This window comes from Peromyscus maniculatus, chromosome 10 (assembly GCF_049852395.1).
Source record: "Peromyscus maniculatus bairdii isolate BWxNUB_F1_BW_parent chromosome 10, HU_Pman_BW_mat_3.1, whole genome shotgun sequence".
Lineage (NCBI taxonomy): Eukaryota > Metazoa > Chordata > Mammalia > Rodentia > Cricetidae > Peromyscus > Peromyscus maniculatus.
The window spans coordinates 90,447,762-90,471,035 of record NC_134861.1 but is presented as its reverse complement, the minus strand read 5'-3'; the positions used below and the strand labels follow the sequence as shown (position 1 = coordinate 90,471,035).

General features: G+C 38.5%; 1 protein-coding gene across 1 annotated transcript in view; it reads left to right on the top strand.

The window, feature by feature from the left end:
* Positions 1-23,274, top strand: part of Antxr2 (ANTXR cell adhesion molecule 2) — a 128,031-nt gene that overhangs the window by 31,510 nt on the left and 73,247 nt on the right. Inside the window, exons 8-11 of the mRNA XM_006975364.4 lie at positions 3,542-3,602; positions 5,944-6,042; positions 8,381-8,450; positions 19,527-19,605. Coding sequence (XP_006975426.1) covers positions 3,542-3,602; positions 5,944-6,042; positions 8,381-8,450; positions 19,527-19,605 — 309 coding nt within the window. The remainder of the gene's footprint in view (positions 1-3,541; positions 3,603-5,943; positions 6,043-8,380; positions 8,451-19,526; positions 19,606-23,274) is intronic.

The window sequence follows — 23,274 nt, the reverse complement described above, 5'->3', positions numbered from 1 at the left end:
TGAATAACAGATAAATTGGTTTCAGTGGTAGGTATATTTACTGAGCTTCTAAGCTCCAAGTTACCCAAATTTGGGGTTATTCATAGTTGATGAAACCTGCTCTAGGCAATTAAGAAGGGCATCTACCTCTCCTAATGTACTCCACTTCCTGAGCCATGTCCTGTTTTTGGCTTTAGCGCTTTAATCCTCGAATTCTTTACAGCTGCTTCCAAGGGCTATTCTTTTTTTTTCTTGTTGTTGTTCATTCATTCATTCATTCATTCATTCATTCACTTATTTTTCTTTCTTTCTCTCTTCCTCTCTTCCTCTCTTTCTCTCTTTCTCTCTCTCTCTCTCTCTCTCTCTCTCTCTCTCTCTTTCTCTCTTTCTCTCTTTCTCTTCCTCTCTTTCTCTCTTTCTCTCTCTCTCTCTCTCTCTCTCTCTCTTTCTCTCTTTCTTCTTTCTTTCTTTCTTTCTTTCTTTCTTTCTTTCTTTCTTTCTTTCTTTCTTTCTTTCTTTCTTTCTTTCTTTCTTTCTTTCTTTCTTTCTTCCTATTCATCTATTTTACATTCCAGCTCCAGTTTCCCCTCTCTCCTCTCCTCCCAGTCCCTCCCTGCCCTGCCCTCTGTCCCCCCCTCCCCCACGCCAATCTACTCCTTCCATTTCTGTCTAGGAAATGGCAGGTCTTCCATGAATATATAAAAAAAAAACAAAAAAAAAAAAAAAAAAAAACATGGCATATCAAGTTGCAGTAAGACTAAGCCCCTCCCCATGTATTAAGGCTGGGCAAGGTGACTCAGTATGAGGAGTATGGTCCCAAAAGCCAGCAAAAGAGTGAGAGGCAGCCCTCCACCCCCCAAGGCTCCTACTGGTAGGAGTCCCACAAGAACACCAGTCTACACAACTGTCACATGTATGCAGAGGGCCTAGGTCAGTCCCATGCAGGCTCCCTGGTTATTGGTTCAGTCTCTGTGAGCTCCTATGAGCCCAGGTTAGTTGATCTTGTGTATTTTCTTGTGGCGTCCAAGGGATATTCTTACCCTGGGATGGTTGCAGATCAAATTCCAGTTCCCTGTCCCATGACTGATCTCCTTTCTTAGTCTCCAAGGATAGTTTTATCTCAAACAGTAATTTCTCTCTTATGATGCTGCCTGGCCCAGCACCTTCCCTATGAGTCACACAGAGTGAAAGTGGGATTCTGTACCACTGTTGATCCACCAGCCCAAGGAATTGCCGTTTCACCAAAACCATCTTATTTTAGGCCTGCCCATGCTTTGAGCACTATGCTAGAGGTAATAATCCAAGCCCCTTTTCACCAGGGCCACAGGCCTTACCCTTCTGACAAACTCTCTGCTTTCCTCCATCCCTCCCCAGGAGGCATCCCTATGCTCACAGTGTCTTATACTTGGCATCCTCCATGAAGCACCTGTGCATTCATCTATACTCTTTAGATAGCCTATCCATAGTCTTGTAAGTTTGGTCTCTTTCTCTCTTTGGAGTAGAGCTAGTATTTTTTTTTTTTAATTCTGACTCTTCTCCATTAGTTCATGCAGAGACAACATCTAGTTGATCATCTTATCTGGAAGATCTCCATTTTCATGTCTTGAGCTGCTCACTTGGTATCATTACTTGTAGAGAAGATTTCATGAACTATTGTGCTTCAGTGCTAAATATTGTTGAAAGTGTTACATGTAAATTGTCTACATTCCAACATCAAATTATTAAATTTAAATTCAAATTAAAAAATTAATTGATTTATCTAGTTGTTGCCTTCTTAGTATAGAATATGGTAAATTCTAGATGAGGAGAGCAAATTTACAAGTCATTTTTATTTCTAACACTGTATCAACTCTCTTGTCATTCTCGTCCACCCACCCTCTGACTATTTTTCATTTGGAAGTGATTTTGGTGAACCTTGTTTCAAATTATATAATCCTGTGTTTCTAAAATTCATAATTTGTAGGAGGGCTAGTTGCTTTTTCTTACCAACTGTCTTGACTTATCTGTGCCCTAATGTCATGTTGCTTTGATGGTTGGAGAAACATTTTTAATGCTACCTCTTGTTCATTTTTTTAAAACGTATGCAGTTAGTGGTTGTATTGCATGTATAAACTCATCATGAAGTGGGGTCTGCAATGTAATCTATTGTAACTTTCCAAAAAATATCTTCTTATAGAACATAAGGTTCAAATTTGGAAGAAGGGAGATAAAGCTGAGCAAATTCAACTGGATTATGTCACATGGTGATGCTGACTTTGTGACTCACTCTTTTTAAAAAACTTTCTTCCATTAGCCTAAACTAAATCAATCATGCCCATTTTCAATAGTTGGAAAGGTTTTAGTTTAGTCTTAACCCACAAAACTTTTCTGTCCTGTTTTCTTTAGAGTCTTGTTACCCAAATGCTGTGAGAATGTTTACACGTTGACTTGAAATCCCACCCCTTCATGAGGCTATATTAGCTTTTACCATGGGCCCTGAGTTGTGTTATCTATAAGTTTTTTGTTTTTCAAAAGTAAGTTCTTACTAGATTTGTTTTCTCATCACTGGAGGCTCACTCTGCTTGGTATGTGAAAAGTTGTACTCATTTGGAAAAACCTTTCCAAAGTTCAAATGATGCCTCCTGTTCAGATGCACATTCCATGGGCAGAGGCCCATGATTTTACACGTGATTTCAGATGCTGAGTGTTTCCACAGTAAGTGAGAAGCACAGGAAGTATTTGTACTTTTTGCCCTAGGTCTTCCGTCCTGTCTAGTTACAGGCAGGGGCTGTGGAAACCACTGCACTTCATCTGTCCTCAACTTCCACCAGCAGAGGAAGGCTGCTCACAGACCCTCTGGACTTTGTCTGACTTTGATATGCTGTGCAGAGGAACTCTCAAAATAGAGACAGGATTGTGGTGACCATCAGGCATAGAGCTTTCCTCATCATTGTTTTTTACTTGTAACCACGTGCCTTGTGTGGTGGTTTCTAGGACTCGGAGCACGTTAAGTGGAGCTGTTCTGCTCCAGGGTGTTGTGCGTGCTTGAACACAGACAGTGTTTTTTGAGAATAATGTTTGGCTTTCACACAGAGTCTTCATTCTGCAAGTGTGATGTTTTGCACCTTTGGGAATTAAGCTTGGGAAATAGACTAAGAACACATTGGCCAGTAAAGAAGCTGTTATATGTTGGTAAACTTTAAATTTCAAAACAAAAAACATAACAAACAGCAGTATTAAGTAGGAAGTTTGATTTGCTGTCTTATTTTTGCCAGACATGGAAAGGCTAGCTTTGGTTTTGATATTAGAAATTTTAGCTATTCATTCCCAAGGCCACCCGGCTTTGAGGCGGTGTGCATCTTTTCTCTGTTGATCTGGATTTTACAATGTAAAATGTTAGGTTATACCCTCAGATAACACAAGTGTCTCCAAAGACTTTTGTAGCTCTATGTGTAATGGTGAAGTGAGTTTTCTCTGACATCTTTTGAAATAGGGAGGTGACCTCAAGTTTGTTAGTACACATAGAATTCTCATGTTTACAATTAGTCTTATAGCTTAGCCTTATTTTTTTTTCTTTTTTCAGATACTAGCTCAATCATGTACTGAAATTCTGGAATTGAGTCCTTCCAGTGTCTGTGTTGGGGGTAAGTGTTTAGAATTTAAAAATACCATGTAAGAAATTGTTTTTTTTTTTTTCTCCCCATAGCTAAAATATATGATTTGAAACTCATGTTGGAAGGAGAATAGCAAAATTAACTTTTTTGGCATCTTTTTTTGTGTAAGAATTTTTAAATAATTCCTTGAAATATTTCTATTTCAAATTCAAATTTTTAAGATTCGAATGTTATTTTAAATAATGAGCATATTGTGTGACAGGCTTTTAGAATGCTCTGTATATTTAGTTCATGTTGGAGACCTTTTCCATGGCAAATAAAATAAAATATAGAATCTTTTGTCTGGTTGGGTGGTCAGGTATCGATTGGAAGGCACAGAGCTGTGTGCTCTGATGACCTGGCCACATCATCATATTTGCTAGCTCCAGGCACAAGAGGAAGTGACTTAGGGGCAGCGTGCAGGAAGGAAGCAGGTGGCCTCATCAGCTGCTGCTCAAAGCAGGCTCAGGTCCCCACCTCCCAGACATCCCAGCCCAGACAGGCTGCTTCTCCCTGGCCTATTTTCTTCTTCACGTTTGACCTAGCATTCATTTTAGCACAACTTTACTTAGAAAAGGAAAAATGTTGAGTCCTGGAGGAAAAGGAGGAGAATATACCCTGTATTTACCACAGAGCATCACAGTACTGCACAGGCTCTTGTTCTCTGCATCTTCTGGCTCCCTAATCAATGGTCATGGAGATGCTGAGCAGGAAGCGCACACAAGGACATTCCAGAGCAGCAGGGTCTTTTCTAAAGGCAATGATCATTAGTTTCTTAGAGAAAATGAAGACAAATCAGTTGAAGCTGCATTAAAACAACAGCTCTTCTTTGTTAGAGTCCATCTTCATGCACCTTGTTGACTGTGTCCTTTGAATAGACAGTTTTACCTACCCACCATGGCAATGCTACTTGGATGTTTTATAATCCTCAGTTTGCAGATGGAGAAACTGAGGCACAGACAGACTAGTCAATGTCCTTTAGATCCTTACCCATCTGACAGCAGGGCCCATGCTCTCACTGAATTACATTTTAGATTTTACCTGTACATCATTAGAACTTACAAGTACGTCTCTTTTCTGTGAATGGAGAGTGGCCAGTAGGTTTTGTTTTGGTGCTGCTGACAGTACCTGTGTGTGTGTAATGATGTTAGGGAGGGAGAAGTTTGAGAGGATAGAGGGTATTAATGTGAGTTAAAATGAAAGAAATCTGGGCATAAAAGTCCATTTAGACATCACAAGTGGCCCTTGCTTGATCTGTGAACTTCAACAAAACCCGAGCTATATTTTTATAAATGCATGTACTGAAAAATAACAACCAAACCAAACCAACCAACCAACCAACCAACCAACCAACCAACCAACCAACCAAACAACAGCAACAAAAAACAGAACTTCAGCTGAACCAGTCAAAAGCAACCAATATATTTATTTAGAATATTAAGGTAGGAACTTTCCCATGAGGTAGATGTGAATGTGTGGACATGTGTGTGTGTGTCTCCCTGTGTATATATATGTGCATATACTTGCATTATTTCTATGTTCTTTCTAGAAAAAAAAATTGCTGAATTTTTTGGTGGAGTTCTCAAACTACCCTTGCCTTGAAGCTGCCAATTTCTAAATTGTAATTTGGTCAGATCAATTCTCTAACATTTCTTTTGCTTCAGTGTGTCTTTGTGACAATAATCCATCACCGTTGGGATAGTAAACATATTGTCTTGTAGTCAAGCAGCGAGTGTTCTCAATCTATCAAGAGATTTCATCTGTCAACTTTTCTTCTGGTATATTCTTTCATTATCTAACATTTAGTGCCTATTATTACATTGTAAACAGGGAGACAGTAAGTCAACTTCCTCTAGTCATGGTAACAGCTGTCAGGAATCCAAATGATAGAACCTCTGTTGGATTTTAAGCTTGTATGCAACAGAAGATGAAACAGGTTGACACAATTTCTTTATTTACTACCTGAACTTTATGCTTGAGAGTGGAAAGAAAAAAGAGAATATTCTTTTTTTTTTTTTAAAAAAAGATGTAAGAATAGAATTCTGGGAATTGAGATAAGCCAGGCAATTATTACTATATTTTAATTCTAATACCTGGGTTACTATTGGCAAATACTTTAGTAAAAACCAAATAACAGTTCTGTGTGACAGTAGATGTTGTCTCCACTTTACCCACCCAGACAATCTACAGAAAGCAATCTTGGCTGGAGTTGGATCTTCATGGTTATTGGTTAAATGGATAGAACGAAGAAATGTATTCCAAATCTCTCAATACTTTGGTTGTTTTTTAGTAAAACACTGGTTACAGTGCTTGCCTTTCTTTTTATCTCTAGAGGAATTTCAAGTTGTTCTGAGTGGAAGAGCCGTCACGTCGAACAGTCATGATGGCAGTGTCCTCTGTACATTCACTGTGAACAGCACATACTCAAAGAGTACGTCTCCAGGAATGCCAATGTCACATCAGTGTCTTTGCTGCACACGATCTTGAGTATTTTTTCTTCTTTAAAAAGGGTTTTTCTTTTATGTGTATGAGTGCTTTGCCTGCACATATTTTGTGCCTAGTGAGCGTTTGATGCCTTCAGAGGCCAGAAGACATTGGATTCTCTAAAACTGGAGTGATAGGTGGTTGTGAGCTGCCATGTGAGTGTTGGGGTCCAAGCCCAAGTCCTCCGGAAAAGCAGCAATGGCTCTTAATCTTTGACCCATTGCTGCAGTCTGGGATATTTCCTTTTCTTTATCTTTTCCTTCCTCCCTTCCTCCCTCCCTTCCCTCCCTCCCTCCTTCCCTCTCTTCCTCCCTCCCTCCCTTCCTCCTTCCTTCTCTCCCTCCCTTCCTTCCTTTCTTTTCATTAAAATCTGCCATGCTACAGTTTTTCATCAGAGAAGAAATGAAACCTCCATAATAATACAAATGGTAATAATCATTTAGCAGTGACAACATTTGTTCATTACTTACTAAACACTTAGACTTTGTCCTAAGTAACCTCCATATTCAGAAGATGGTTTGTGGTGAGTAGAATGACCTTCCTCCTGTGGTGAAACAGCTAATGACAGGCACAGCTGAAAATTGAAATACCTGTGCCTGGGTTTTGGACTAACATCAGTCATGTGATCAAACTGTTCTTTGTCCAGACTTACATTTTGCTACTCTTGCCTTAAAATGTAATTTTAAAATTGTATTCCACTATTTCACAACCTGTTGCCTGTTGTTTTGGTCAGCCCTTCTCTATACTTCATGTCCATTAACTTTTCAGTTTCTTGAATTACTTTTATTATTGTCTGGTTTGCTTTTCTGTGCTGTTGGCCTTTTAGGACTTTGGAGTCCACTAGAAGTGAGTTGGATCATCACACCAGTAGGTCTTGGTTTCCTGAGTGTGTTGGTCTGCTAGTAAAACATTGTTTTGTTTTTTTTTTTTTCAGCCAGTGGGTATTTCGGCCTTTAAAATGTATGAACTCTGGTGTAACTGTTTTTAGAGAAATTCAGCTGTAACTTTGCTGTTTCTCTGACGGTACTGAACTCTCTGATTAGCATAGGTTTGGCCACACTCAGCCGCTTGTGCGCTTGTGTGGAATGAAAGTGGTGAGAATCTCAGCATGGTAAATGTGGTCACTACTTTCTCTTCTCTGTATCAGGAACACCATTTGTTTTGGCAAAATAATATTTGTAACAAATTCATAATACATTACACAATTGAGCAGGGAAGGCTAACTTTGTTTCTATTCAGTAGTTATTTGTATGTAAGTGCTAGACTTATATGACTCCTTTGGGTTGCATATTTGGGTTGATTATAATATACACATCGATAAGATTCATTTTATTGAAGTCACCTCTCAAATTTATGGAGGTGGAATTGTATTTTCATTCCTCATATTCTGAGATGATCCATTTGCTTATGGAAATTTTCTCAGTAGTTCCATTGCTAGATGAATTTTCACACAGACTGTTAAAGCTCCAAGGGGGTTTAAGCACCCAGCTTGTTAGGATGTGCTTGTATGGTGTAGAGATATAGCTAGCTTGTCCACTTAGGCACTAGTCTTCAAATCCATTCTAAATTCTCTTTCTTAGAATCAATGTCTAATTTATCCTTGAAAGTCTGAGATGCTTGAAACATTCTAGAGAAAAAGTTGTATCTACAATGTATACTGTTAACTTAGCTAAAAAGTCCAAACATATGATTTACCATATCTTCATATCAAGGTTTTATAAATTTTCATTTTTCCATCTTCTTTATTTTGCCTCCTTAGTAAGATTTAAAAAAAAAAACTATTGACCTTTCTTTATCATATTCCCACTGAATTCTTTTTAAATGTTTTTTTTTTAATTTAAGAAAATTTTTATTCATTTTACATACCAATCACAGACCCCCCCTTCCCTTTTCCCACCCCTCCAGACTTCCTCCCTCAACCCATCCCCCCATCCCCTCCTATAAGAAGGGAAGGCCTCCCATGGGGAGTCTGCAGAGCCTGGTATATTCAGCCGAGGCAGGTTCCAGCTCTTCCCCCTCTCAAGGCCATGTAAGGTGTCCCACCATAGGGAGTGGGCTCCAAAAAGCCAGCTCATGCAGCACCAGGGATGGATCCTGGTCCTACTGCCAGGGGGCCCCTTAAGCAGATCAAGCTACACAACTGTCTCTTTTATGCAGAGGGCCCTGCATTCTTATTGTGGAGTGCTTGGCTTTGTTGTTGTTGTTGTTGTTGTTGTTGTTTATTAAATGAGACTGTGTTAGAGATATACAACTCTTTATTAATTAAATGACATTTTCTATTTTAGGTGAAAAGCCCGTCCTTGTTCAGCACAGTTCCATACTTTGTCCTGCACCTGTCCTCCACAAAGCTGGAGAGTAAGTACTCCATCAAAAACAGCTCGGCAGGGATGCTGAACAACTGCTCTGCTCTGCGGAGGATCTTTCCTCTTCTCTTCTCTCTGTCTCCTTCCCTCCCCCCTCTCTCTCCCTATCCACCTCTTCTCTCTCTCTTGTCCTCACTCCTAACAAAAGCCTTTCTTCATGGATTAAAAACAAACAACAAAACAAAATCAAAACAAAAAACAATGCAACAAATTACTATAAAATGACAATCGCACATTGGTAGTTTTGTTTACTTATTTTGTCTTTTGAAGACAAGGTATCATGTAGCCCAGGGTGACCTCAAATTTACTAAGTAGCTGAGGCTGGCTTTGAACTCCTGGTCCTCCTGCCTTTACCTTCCAATGCTGAGATTGCAAGTGTGCACCCACCAAGCCAGGCTGATGGTTCAATTTATTATGAATATTTTTTTTTTTACTGTACTGCATGGGTCTCTACAGCCACCATGGCCTGCAGAATAACATTCCACTAGAGGCAAGAAGGCAGTTCGGTTCAACAAAACTAAGTAGCTTGTGCTGGTTCAAACTTTGGGCGTCTGACTTTGAGTAGTCTATATTAAAGCGTATTTAAGCACAGCACAATTTGGTGAAAACTTCCCTGGTGATAATTGATTCAGTCCTATGTGCACAATAAATCTTAAGATGTGACTGACTCCGTTGACACTCTTTGTAAAGTAGATGTGACATCCTCCATAAACATATGTTCTATAGATTGACAAGCTCACAATAAGGGTCTTGGGGGAGAATCTGGTGTGGTCTTAGCCACACAAGTAGTGCAGAATGATACCAAGCTATTAACCAGGTCAGCTCTCAACCTCCTGGGAGGATAACAGGTTATGCATCCCTTCCTTTGAAGAAACTTCCCTGTGTGTTTAACATTCCTATTTCCCCAAGTGCTTATCTGTGAACATGACCTCAGTACCTCCCACATGGCACAAAGTGAACGTGAAATTATAAATTAAATCTAAAACTGTAATGTCAATAGGTTGAAGATATTAATGTTTACTTTATCTTGTTTATGAATATTGATGAAATACAATCTAAAATCACATAGATGAGTTTGAGAATTATTGTTAAAATCTGCAGATAACCAGAGCCACACCCAGTATTTTGAACTTTAAAGTACTGAATGTACACACTCATGCACAGAGTTCCAAAGTAAGATTTTAAATATTTGCTATAAAATTTAATAAATATTAGAGATAAAAGCAAGTGGCTCATGGTAATATGACTAAGCATACATTTTCGTTAATTTGTACTTTAGTCCCCATTTCAGTTAATCCTATACTCATTATTATTTTTTTGTGACTGTAAACTATGATTATAACTGGTTAAAATAAAAAATTTTTAGTTCAGAAGACAGGCTTTTATTTGACTCATCAATGCAAAAATATTTTTAATTAATAACTTAGTATTTCTGAATTTTCTTATAATTTTTAATATGCAACAAATAATTGCAAAAAGTTGAGATGTTCTCTACATTGATAGCAATGAATGCAATTATTTGTTGCATATTAAAGATTATAAGAAAAAAATCAGAATGCTGATCCAACTGATGGAATTATTTAATGTTGATCTTTTACACAGAGCATAAAAATATTAAACACCAAATGTAACACGAATTGTTAGAAGGTCTTATTAATAAAAACAAACCTAGAGCCAGGTATTGGGGTAAACGCTGGAAGACCAGAGAAGCAGAACAAGCCACAGCTACCTTGCCTTGCCATCCTGTTTCCTCAGACTGGAAGCCTCTGAGTCCTCATCTAGAATGGATCTCAGCTGAATTGCTTCTCAAAAGCCTGAAAGCTTAACCAGGCTATAGTTCCTTGTCCTCACACCTTAAATACCTTTCTGTCTCCTGTCATTACTTCCTGTGATTAAAGGCATGAGTCACCATGCTTGACTGTTTCCAGTATGGCCTTGAACTCACAGAGATCCAGGCGAATGTCCGCCTCTGGAATGCTAGGATTAAAGGCATGTGTGCCACCATTTTCTGGCCTCTATATCTAGTGGCTGTTCTGTTCTCTGACCCCAGATAAGTTTATTAGGGTACACAATATTTTGGGGAACACAATATCACCACAACCAAAAGCTATAATCTCATGTCAAAATTAGTGTTCACACAATGAAGATCATATTTTCCTCCATGGAATCAAAGAGAATGGTGTTTGTATTTTTCAATCATTATGAATATTTAGTTTTTATGAAAGTGTCAATGTTCAGTATATTCAGAAGTTATTGAACAACATGTCTGCTCATACAAATAAAATCAAGCAGTATCAGTTTTCTATTTTAAATAGATTGAAAGAGCTATATTATATAGCTTTAGGAGTAAGACTATTATTCAAAAATTTCTGTGTTCTGTGTGATTATGTAGTATTAGTGATGATTGGCCTGTGGCTGAATTGGACTTTCTGGTAGTTTTAGTTTTTCATGGCATCTTCTTACCCCAAGCGTATAGTAGAATTCAGTGATCTTGTATTAGAGTTTGGACCTGTTTAGTTGGCGTCCTGATGGTCGGCCTTCTTTATGCCCCTGGCCCAGTCTCAGTTATATTTTCTAGTCTTTCCATTGGTTATACCATCTTTGTTTTTTGTCATCCAGGTAGAAAAATCTTTTGAATCATAATTGATTTGTTCCAGCGAGCTCACTGGGCACATAAGATTCTCAGCTCACTGTCTCCACTACTGCCATCCTAGGCAAAGTCGTCTCCTGTCACCACCGTTCATCCCTCTGTTGGCCTCTGTTTCTGTCCTTGGCTTCAAGGATCCCATTGAACAGATAAGCTTGTGTCATCCTTCCAGAGAGGATTATTGGGAATAGGTCCCACCTGAAGTTCAAGGAGAGTTGGCAGTATGCCCCTGAAATTCTACAGGCGCCAAACTCCTTTCCTTAGCCACTGAGCTATCTCTCCAGCCACAAAATTCCTTTTCTTAGATCTCATCTCCTCACTGCCTCTCTGCTCAGCTATGGCCACACAACCCTTTCCCCATCTCTTAACCCAATCAGCTTACACTTCCATCAGTGATGTCCTACTTGCCGGTCCCTCTGCTTGGAATGGTATCTTCTTATCTCCTTAAGTCTTGCTCACATGTCACCTTCTCAGTAAAGTAGAAACCCTTCCTAGGTACTCTTTCTGATCAAGTGACCTCCTTATTGCCTTTACATGTTCTGAATTTTCTCTCAAAAGCTTACTGTTTATTGTGGCTCCTTTCTAAGATAAATGCTGTCAGTTTTGTTCCTTGGAGACTCCCTTGAATTTACCCAGTGCCCATAATAGTGTAAATTCACTAAGCATTTGATGGATGAAGGTGATTACGTTTTTTTTTTTTCCTCAAACAGTTCTGTTTACCAATAAATATAAAAAGCTAAAAAGAGGTCACTTGATTTCTGATGGGGGAACAGGGCTAGGAAAAATGTTTAGAATTTTATTTTAGGATGATGTACCATTGGCAAGGACAGAAATTTACAAAACTTTTAAATAAGTGAATGATTAAAGAGGGCAGTTTAATTGATTCTCTCATATAATTATAAAATGAAATGACATGTGAATTTATATTTATAAATACATATAAAATATGTCAAGCATCAGTTAAATAAAAAAAATTACTTTTACTTTTGCTAATCTCTATATGTGTGGGTGTGCTGTGCGGGCACATCATGTGCACCTGCCGTGGTATATAAGGAAGTCACAGAAGAACTTTCAGCTTTCCTTCCATCACGTGGATCTCAGGGACCAAACTGGCAGCAGCCTCTTTTACCTGCTGTCTCCCAGACCTCAGTATTTTTCTCTCTCCTTTTGAGTAGTGTACTATAGCAACTACTAACATTCTTAATGCTTTGCAGATAGGATAAATACTTAAAGATACATGATTTTTAATAATTGCACACATAATTATGAACATTGGGTATAAAAAAAACCATCATTTATTTAGCTTTAAATATTAATACTTTGCTTATAGGTATAGAATATTTGGGGGAGGAAATCCATCTAAAAGAATTGCTTTTGTATTATTTTACTTTATTTTGGTACCAGGTTCTAGCTAATCACAGAGGCAAACTTTTAGGGAATATTGTTAATACACTGGGCCCAGGAACGCATCATTATTTACTCTACTTACTTTGTTGCACATAATTTAGACTGCTTCCTTTGCCTTGACTTCTCTTCAAATACTTTTTGTTGGTGACCAGCTCTTCGGAGATTGAATTAAGACCAACAGAACTGAAACAGTGTAGCCTTGTAAGGTGACTGATGCTTAATATGTTTGCCTAATTACCTTTTGGCTAAGGATTCAAACCCATTAAATAGCTAGTTAGTCTGTGTTTCAAATAAACACATCTGGCCCATCAATGAAGGAAGGCTTCACTGTGTGAAGGTGACAGATGTGGTGATGGGTCCCTCTGTTCTCTCACCTAAATAATTAACAATGCTCTGGTGAAGTAGTCCTAGACAGACAGATGCATGGTCTCAGAGCTGGTCCACAGACACGCGCCTCTGCTCATTAGTCTGCCCTATTAGTTCTTCTCTCATCTTTGTGTTGCATTTTTTTGAATGTGCTTGTGGATTTTGATTTAAATGAGGGGTAAGGTGGGTGTTTACTGGGAGACAGGACTAAGAACTTGCATTAGAATAGCTGAAGATGTCTTATATTCAACTACCGATGTTATGAAGTAACAAAAATTAGACAGACTTGAATGTGGGGAAGGGATTTGTAGGATTGAGGTTGGGGGTAGGAGGTAAGATGGGAATCATCAGAATGCATTATATGTAAGTATGAAGCTGTCAAATAGCAAATTTAATTAATAAACAAGTTTTAAAACAAAGAAATTAAAAATATCTGTGCAGGTTATATCTAGGAGTAATTCTACTTAGCAGACCTGGAGTGGGGCTTTGAGCAACTTCTCTGAAAGAGACCAATATTTACTAAATTTCCTTGATACAGATATTTTGTTAAGATGAACACATTTGAAGGATCTGAGAAAGAAATAAGAGTGGACGTAGCTGGGTTTTTTTTTTTTTCTCTTCCTCTTTGAACATGCTTTCCTTTTAAAACTTCATATACTTATGAAAATTATCTTAGCAAAATTTTGGTATATTATTTCATTTGTTTGTGTGAGTTGCTCATTTGTAGCAAGATGCCTTCCTTGAGTTTAAATAGGATGACATCCTAAGGGTTCTTTGATCTCGGTTCCATGGTAGCAGACTCCAGGTAGGCTATGTGGTCATCACATATACTTGCGATACAGAGCTAATTCTCTGACCCTTGTTCTGTGAGTCAGCGACAATAGCACAGCTGCTCTGGAGTATTTGAGATCTCAAACCTGCGATTTGACAAAAGGAACAGAAAAAAAATTGGGTAAACATACATAAACACATTGTGAAGAAAGAAAAACAGAATGGAGCGGAGCAGAGCCTCAATCTACAGCTTGCTCGAGAGAGATGACTTTAAGGAGGCATATGGTATAGTTAAATGTGCCTTCAAAAACATTGGCCAGAATCTTCTGGCAAATATGAAATAAATATCTAAATCAGACGAAAGTGATAGTATTAGTCCTTTTAAAAGGCAGCATGGGAAGCCACCAACAGAGTATGTGGAGATGGAGATGATGGAGGATGAGGGTCATTTCAAGAGTCTGATAGGGGATCTCCAGGATGTTCCCTGAGGGTGACTTGGAATGAGGACTAGACTTGGTAATTGATTAAAATTTTTCTCCCTGAACATTGTTATTTTTCAATAGTAAGCCTAATTTAGTTTGTCTGGCATCCAATTGACCAATTTTACTTATTTTTTTCTTAGTTGGCTGAATTTCCTTTTTACCAAGCTTTCCTTTCTTTTGCAAAAACATACCCACATATGTGTGTGTATATCCATATCCATGCAGTCCCTAGATCCTTTGTGTTGGCAGCAGGTGATACAAACATTATTGATTCAATCTGTTCTTTCTTGCAAGGAATGAGACTTGATGATTTAATTTGCAATCCTGAATACCAGGACATCAGTTATGCCTTTGTTTGGATTATAACCATTAGAATCTTAATGAAATAACTTAATTTTGTTACTCTAATCCTCTCCCATCCTGAAACTTGCACCATTTTTCTTTCATATTGTCTTCTGATTATATCAACCGGCAAGTCATATTCACTTGGTCAACACTGTATCCCTTTCCTGAGTATCTGAAACAGTTATAGACACTGTCTTTTATATTTATTTATTTAGTATTTATTCATTTTTTTGAGACAGGGTTTCTCTGTGTAGTTTTGGTGCCTGTCCTGGATCTCTCTCCGTAGACCAGGCTGGCCTGGAACTCACACCTCGGTATTCCTCCCGAGTACTGGGATTAAAGATGTGCACCACCGCCACCCAGCTAGACACTGTCTTTTAAGAGCAACAATGCTTGTTTCAAGCACTTGTATGGCTGGCCAACAAGATGTTGCCAGATGTGAGAATGTGAAGTTCAATGCTTCCAAGACTGGGCAAAGGTGTGGCTCCCATGTGATAGACACACGGCCTTGCCAAGCATCGGAAGAGCCCTCCCGGGAAGGCCCCAACTTACTCTTTATTGCTACAAATGAAGGAAAGAAAGAACAGCATGAGAAGAGAAGCATACTTTGCTGTGTTGTGAGTAAGATCTTTGCAAATCCTAGAATATCTTAGTGAGTGTGCTGGGAATGAGAAGATGATGATGTGGTATCTCTTAAGCGGGCTCTTAGAGCTTCTTGTGTTCTTTCCCATAAAACTTACGATGTCAATGTTCTGATTATGAAAACAAAGTAAGGAGTTACTATTTTCCTGTATCGTTTTTTATATTTTATTAAACTTCACAAACTTTTTAAAAAGGAGTTGTGGTAGTGCATCCCTGTGCCTTTAGACTGTGCCCTTAGACATGATTTCCTTTAGCTTGGAATATGCACTGGCTTCTCCTGAATGTTGTCAGTCTTCTTGGCTTTATATATATCACCATAGCATAAGGAAATTATTTAATTAAAAATTCCTTTAATGTCTTTAAAGAATATAGTTAGACAAAACATATTAATTTACCTCTGTACCCTCAATTTGAAGTGGCTTCTTTGAACTACTCACAAATCTGAAACCTCTCTCTTCAATTTGAAATCTTTATCATTCACAAAGCTAGCTCAAAGAACACTCTGCCAAGTATTCAATAGTAGTGCTTGCTTTCAAAATATTTGAAGTCACCACAATTTTAACAACTTTTTGAGTGGTTGCCAGTTTAATTTTCAGTATGTGCAAATTGGAGGTGAATTATTTAGTGCTTCCAGCAAATGTCTTTAACAGTTTCATTTACTTTTTAAAATCCTCTCTAATGGATCATAAAATAGAAATCGTTCGCAGAATATATATTTATATATAAAGTTGGGAGCAAATGCACACATTTCAACTAGGTTACTGTGGATTGCAATGTTTACCATATTTCATGAAATATGACATTTCTCTGATCAGAGTCGCTTTGACATATAGCACTGGGCCCTCCTCCTCCTCTTATCTTGGATTCCTCATGTATCTGTAGGTGTATTGAGGCACTAAGACCATGAGGACTAATTGATTTTATTTAGTCAATAATATGCCAGAGCACTATTTAACAATTTCTCTTGTAGAAGAATTGAGCTTTATCAGCATTAATTGAGTAACAGGAACCACGAAAATATATTTCAAAAATCTTCATATTGTGATATGTTGTAAAGGTTTCTTTTGTCTTTTTATTTTGAAAAACTTAGAAGGGTGGTGCCCATGGAATGTCAGGATGTCTAGAAGAAGTACTAAGCACTCTAGTTCCATTTATGGCCAACAGGGTTGAGTAAGTTGGGTTTTCAGCCTCGTGTTCCTGCATCATCATGCAATATGGCCTCTCCTAGACCGTCTCCACATTCGCAAGTCATCATGTTTTCAATCTTTCTCCAGATGTTACACCAGCTTCCTGTTGTTCTTTGAGTCTCTTAACTATCCATTTTTCTCATGGTTGGATTCCTGACCTATGAAATCATCTTCTCAAAGGCTTCCCTTCTTGCCAACCAGTTCCAAATCTCCAGGCAAGATCAACAAGAATGACATTTGTAAAACACAATTATTGCTATGTTTTTATGATGCTCGTTGCCTTTTCAGACTATTTTCAGATTCCTGGAGCTGGAATTCTGCAGACCTCACAGCCATCCCTGCTACTACCATTTTCAACTAGACGCTGCCTCCCCACTCTCTTGCACTATGTTGCAAGCATGGCATCTTGTTGGACCGTTCTCTGCCTCTCTTGTCTTTCAGCCTGTCAGGTTCTCCATCTTCAAGAATTCACTTTTTTTTTTGTCTTACTTTTGAACTCCTGATCATTCTTCAGGATTTGTCTTAGAGGTGACTATCTTCTGGAAACTTTTGTCATTTCATTCCAAGAATGAATTATCTGTCCTCCTCCACGGCCCGATAGAACGCCTGTGCTCATATCTATTTCTTATAATGCCAGGCACACTCCATGGTGAATTCTTGTGTATCTTCCATTCAGTTACATTGTGACTGGTTTTGTTATGACAGTCATATTAAACAAATCCTAGTTTGGCTGTGCTTCTTTTATAGCAATTATTAGTGGTATCTTAGTCAACTTAAGAGTCTTTGTTGTATTAACTAGTAAAAGAACAAGTCATTGATATTAGCAAACATTGATCAAACAATATAGAGTATGATTTGAGTATATCTGTCTATGTATATGGATATACACACACAACTCAACATAGCTATAATGTTGGGTTTAATACGATGTCTATAACAGGAAATAGAACTGCAAACTTTCTTTACACAAGTCTACGTGAAATTAAGAGGAAATTTTGAACAGTTTAGCTGTCTATATTTTTATGTCAGTAGAAGAGAAGTTCTTTAGGCAAACATCTAATTCTGGTTATATATATCCTATATTCTCTATGCTAGTTCTTTAGAGTGGCTGTAATAAGATTGTAAAACCATAGTGATAGTATGAAAGTCCTTTCAATAAATCACTGGCTATAACAAAGGTTCATAGAGCTCCTGCGTTTCACACACTGCAAGGAACATCTATATATTTTGTTACGTTCCCTCCCTAGAGCAACTCTGGCACAGGTATAACTTCCGTACTTTCACAGGCTGAGGAATGGGATATTAAAACTGATCGACATAAGTTCAAGCTCGAGACTCTAGCTTGCCCCACGCATGTCATAAATACGCCTAATTTTGCAAGCTGTGGTCACATTTGGACAAATAAAGATGAACTGTTCCATTGCCTCCTATTTATGCCTGGAATTCAATAAACACAATATTTATTTAATATGTTTCAGCCTATGATTAGATCCCATAACCCAGGATCTGGATTCCATTATTAGATGCATTCTAACTAGAAGTAGGAGTTATACAGGGACAAGAATGAGCAATGTATTGGAATTAAGAGAAAGGACATAAAATATGACAGAAAACATTTACTATGTACATTGCAATCTTGGGACAAACAATGCTCCAAGCATTGGCTTTAGGCTAGAGGATGGCCTTTAACTACCTTTGTGCTTGGGGTAGGCATTGGCTTCATGACAATACCATACCATACCAGGAATTTAAGGACTCTTTCTAAAGGAACAACAGAATTCAAAAGCAGAAGCAACTGTGTTTTTCATGTTTGCAACACTTTCAAAATTCTTTTCCAAAAATTATAAATATTCATAAATATATATTCAAGAGTAAATATCTTGTTTTAGGAAAATAGTGCTGTAGTTAACCATGAAAAGATATGAATATAGAAAAATCTGAATAAGTAATCCTTGGCTAATGTGTATGAGATAAATGCAAATAGAAGTCCCTAAAATATGTGTGGAGGATGAAGATGGTATGCTAGAGAAGTGCAGGTTCCTGGATTACAAATTCAGAGAGATCCAATCTTCTGATGAGGCACCTTTTGAAACTTCTGTTTCTTGACTTGCAGAATGGAGATAGTGCCAGTGGATTACTGTGAGAATTAAATGAGATGAATTGATGTTTCTGGATGATAGGAAGAACTCAATTGATTAGTGCTCTTATTGACTCTCCTGTCTGGATCTTGCTACCAATATGTGCATTTTATTGTTTCTGTGAAGACCATGTATAAAAAGAAGCTTCTGGTAGATTTTCATATCTGCGCAGACTTGTTTCAGTTTTATTCAACACTGGTCATGTTATACTAGAATGTTGTTTGAGGATAACGAGTTATTTTGTATAACTAAGGTCTCAGCATGTGTTTATTCTACACCTTAATTTTCAAATTTCATCTTGTGTTCTTACTCACCTCACTAAGTGCTAAAATGGTGACTATCTCTGCTGGACTCTCAGTGTGGAATTGTAAACAACTCTAGCCGGATCTAGAGGGTAGTGAATGAGATTACCCTGACAAGAATATATTAGCATCAATAAAAATAACCTTTTCTCCAAGTAGAACCATGTCTGCCCTGTCATATGACTGCACACATCAAAGCATGAGAATTTGGAATTAGGAAAGATTATTTTGGATTCTGTAATGCTTAGTCATGAAAACAAAACAAAACAAAGTTCTGCAGAATAAGGAATTTGGTTTAACTTTTTAAAAAAAAAAAACAGGCCATTTGGCATTCTATTTTGAAATACTGCAAAAATTCAGTTAAATTAAAAAGTCCCCTTCTTTTCTGTTTTTAACTAAACTGTTTTCTTCTTAAGGAAGAGTTTTTTGAAGTGGGTATGTTATAAGAATATTAACAGGAGTATTTCTGAGTTATAAGTAAGATCTCAGCTTGACTTTGGAAGTACTGTCTTTCTCTGTGGCTCTATCCCGGTGTGGATCTGAGCTAAGCTGTCGTGGTGAGGGAAGATGCACCAGAAGGACTTTGTGTCGTTTCCTCTTGCCTTGGTGGTGTGAAGGGAAGGGTCTGAAATCAGGTAGAAGCCTTGGTTCAATCCTGGCCCCCAGCTGTGAGACTGTGAAAGTACCAATGGCTTGAAACAGCTCTGGCAAAGATTTCATCGTCTTGACCTTCGACATCTCCTGGTTGGCTTTAATTGTTGCTTCTTCACTCTTTTTGTAGAACTCTTGAAGTTTCAATCAGCTTTAATGATGGGAAGTCTGCCGTCTCAAGATCCTTAACTGTCACAGCTACAGAATGTGTGAGTAAAAAGCTAATTACCTTTAGAAAGAATTTTATCATGAGATATTAGCCTAGGGAGTCTCTGTGCTGTTTATTATAGCAAGGAAGGCGCAAAGCAAGAGTCACAACACGACAAGGAAACATTTGTATAGAGTTTATTTTAATTCTTTCTGTTCTGATCCCTTTGAAAGGATTTCTAAGTACTATATGTTAGATTTTAACATTTATAAAATTCCCCAAAGTCATATTTTAGCACAACATAAGGTAAGAGAATAGAAATGAAGCATTCTTTTTAGGAGATTAAATGTGGAAATGATTTCTTTTATTATGAAGATTAGAATTTAGTATCTAAGAGGTTGATCAGGTTTTGAAATTATTAGTGCACCTCCATAGGCGATATCATCATTTTGTCCACATAGATGCAGTCTGTACTTTCTAACGTAAGTAAGAAATCTCATTGTGAGAGCTGGGTGATAGCTAAGTTTGAAACTATATTTCAGTTGAGTTATTTATTTGCATCATCTAAAATACAGTACTTTAAAACATAAACTCCACAGAGACAGTTTTTTTCACTGTAGTTAATTTTGTATATTGACAGAAAGTTTTGATGTTAGGTTGTTGAACATGAAAACAGGATGCTTTAAAATAGATTTTCTACATGGCTATTATTTTATATGTGTTCTCTCTCTCTCTCTCTCTCTCTCACACACACACACACACACACACACACACACACACACACACACAAGCAAATAAAGGGAAAACAAGAAACCCTCTTTTCCTCTAAAACACCAAAATAGCAAGCTTAGTATTTTCTCATATCTTGGTTTTTAATGTATTTTTATATATTAATTCAGGAGACACAAAATATTGCCTCTGCAGAAATATCTGTTTCTCACTGTAAGACAATGTTGTAGGGAAAAAGGAAGTATCCACATGGGCTTTTGATCCTATTGAACTCTCTGGATAATTTCAATTAACATTTCTTTCTGTTTTGTAAATAGCATTTTTTTTTTGTAGCAAATAGGCTTTGTGGATGTTGTAATTTTGGTTTTCTGGTCTCTCAGGATGTGGTTGATTAAGGTTACAAATATTTGTGCTGTGTAGTTAGTTGCTTAGTGCTTAGCTCACTGAAATGACACTTTCTCCACCCTTCTTCCCCTTCCTTACCCCCCTCCCCCCACTGAAAAATCTTTCCTCCTGGCAGGCAGGAAAACAGGTCTTTGTTTCTGTCTTATAGCCAAGATCTAGCTCCATGTGCAGGGACGCTGAGGTGGAATGACTCACCTGGTGCTTACAGATATGTGAGGCCATTGTATCTGAGCCTGGAGAGTTCTCAGGAGAGTTAGGTTACCAGAGGCTGTTGGAGAATAAAATGTTAAAAAAAGTATGTCGGATGTGGGGAACCGTTGGAGATGGAAATATTAACCCTTAAATAGGAGTCAAGATGACTCTCACTGAGGTGATGTTTGAGCCAAGGCCTGGAAGATGAGGGAGCCAGTCCTCAAGACCATGTGTTATAAGAAGGTTCTACACAGATGGGCCAAGATAGGACAGAGCCTGAGGCGGGACTCCTAAAGAAGAGTCAGTGGACATTGCTGGCATCAAGACAGGCCAGGAAAGTTGGAGTCTTGGTGTGGTAGAAACAGTGATGGATGGGGTGCAGGACTTTTGATACTGTGTGAGCTACTGTAAGGCCTTAAGATTGTCTTCCTAGTTAGAGGAAGAAGTTTGAACAGGCTCTCTCTGGCCACTGTGTGAAAATGAACAACAACAACAAAACATGGACACCAATTCTGTTAGCATTTCTATAATCTAAGAAGCACAGGAAGCACGTAGTCCCTTTGAGGTGACAGTGGTGGGGATGATTAAGAAGAGGTTAGGTTTCAGTACATTTCAAGTTGGGCCCCTCAATCTGTCTAGATTGTAATCTGTAAGAGTAAGAAAGAGATTTAGAATTTTTAAAATAGTTCTCCTCCTCCTCCTCCTCCTCCTCCTCCTCCTCCTCCTCCTCCTCCTCCTCCTCCTCCTCCTCCGCCTCCTTCTTCTTTTTTATCCTCGAGCCAGAAGGATGACTAGTTATCAGGTGGAATATGAGGAGTTCCCTGTTGAGTGACAGGTGTGTGTAAGTGGCAATGGTCCCTCAGTGGCAGTGTTAGGGAGTCCCTGGCTACTATACAAGTGTTAGTGTTTTGCAAGGTCATTTGGGGAGTCATCAGCAACAATTCCACAGTTTTTGCCGGAGAACCTGAACTCAGCTCTTCAGAGTTTTGCATTTGGCTTCTTGTGTCTCTTCAGGTATCAGCCATTCTCTGTGACTCTACACCCCAGCTACAGTGGCTTCTCGAATTTATAAGGCCCTTTCGGTATGCCTACAGACCTCCTCCACCCTTTGACCTTTCCTCAAAGGGTTGTCTGCCAGATTTCCCATCCTTCTCTTGTTTTTTTCCCCCAGTCTTCACATTTTTTGTTATTTGTTCGAGCTTCACTACCCGTGGGCTACATGAGGACATGTCCCGGCACCTATTTAACAGCCCAGTACAGAGTAGTGGCTGGTCAAGAGTGGTTTAGATGAATGGAAAAATACTTTTAGATTTCTGCCGTGTATATGAATTCATTGATTCAAGAAAAATGGCATGCATGTGTTGAATACTTATGAGGATTTTTCAGCTGGAGGTCTGTTTAAAGGGGGCGTTTCTGAGTAGAAGTGAGAAACTTTTGGTTTGTGATCATGACACAGATCTAGGAGTAATGAGACCCAGTTTCATAATCTTCCTCATCTGGCTTCTAGGTCTGCACCGTGGTGTCCATTCATAGAACTGTGGTTTCCACGCTTGGCTTCTCCTGAATATGTTTATGAAGTTAGGTGAACAATGCAATCATTTCCTTTTCCTCACTGCCCATTCTATGATCTGATGATAGCTCTGACAACAAATACAGAGGAAATGGGAAAGCTGCGATTCCTATACAACAAGCTGAGCTAGTGTCTGGGATAAGGACAGACAGACAGACAAAGCGAGGTCAGGTAGCTTTAAATCATTGCTTCCGCCCATCCTGTTTCCGACACGCTCAGCTGAGACAAAGGAAAGTGAGACGCGTAGTCTTCCCGAACATGTGTATTCTAGCTTTAAGCTTTGGAGGCAGTCTTTGGAATCAGTTGTGATGAAAGTGTTGCCACACTAAATGTCTGTTTCCATTGCGGGCGGCTGTGTTGTTTGTCAGTCTTACTGATCGAGCCACTTAATTTTGAGGGAAAAAGTTAAGAATTTTAAGTGCCCATCTACTTAATATACCAATAGTCAGCACAAGTTTGTGATTTCTTGTTCATTGCATAGAAAGAACAAAGTGACCATTCCGTTTCAGCAGATTCATGGTCTCTAGTTGCATTTCCTCTTTTGTGAAAACAGGGTGTGAATGCTAAGAAAAGGGGCAATCAGATGTTTGCAGAGCTCTTTGTGAAGTTGTATAGCACAACCACACAGAGTATTTCTGTGAGTTGCTGGGCCTAGGTGGGGGTGGGGATGATCTCCCCAAGGCCCTACAGTTGACAGTAAGGCCAAGAATGCATGTGATTCTCTTAGTGTATGCTATAGTTTTCCTGTGTCCTTCTAGGACATGCTTTTCCTGTGTGTTCCCATTTGCCTGCTTTTGTATTTATTGTAACTGCATCTGTAGGGGTGGCCAGACT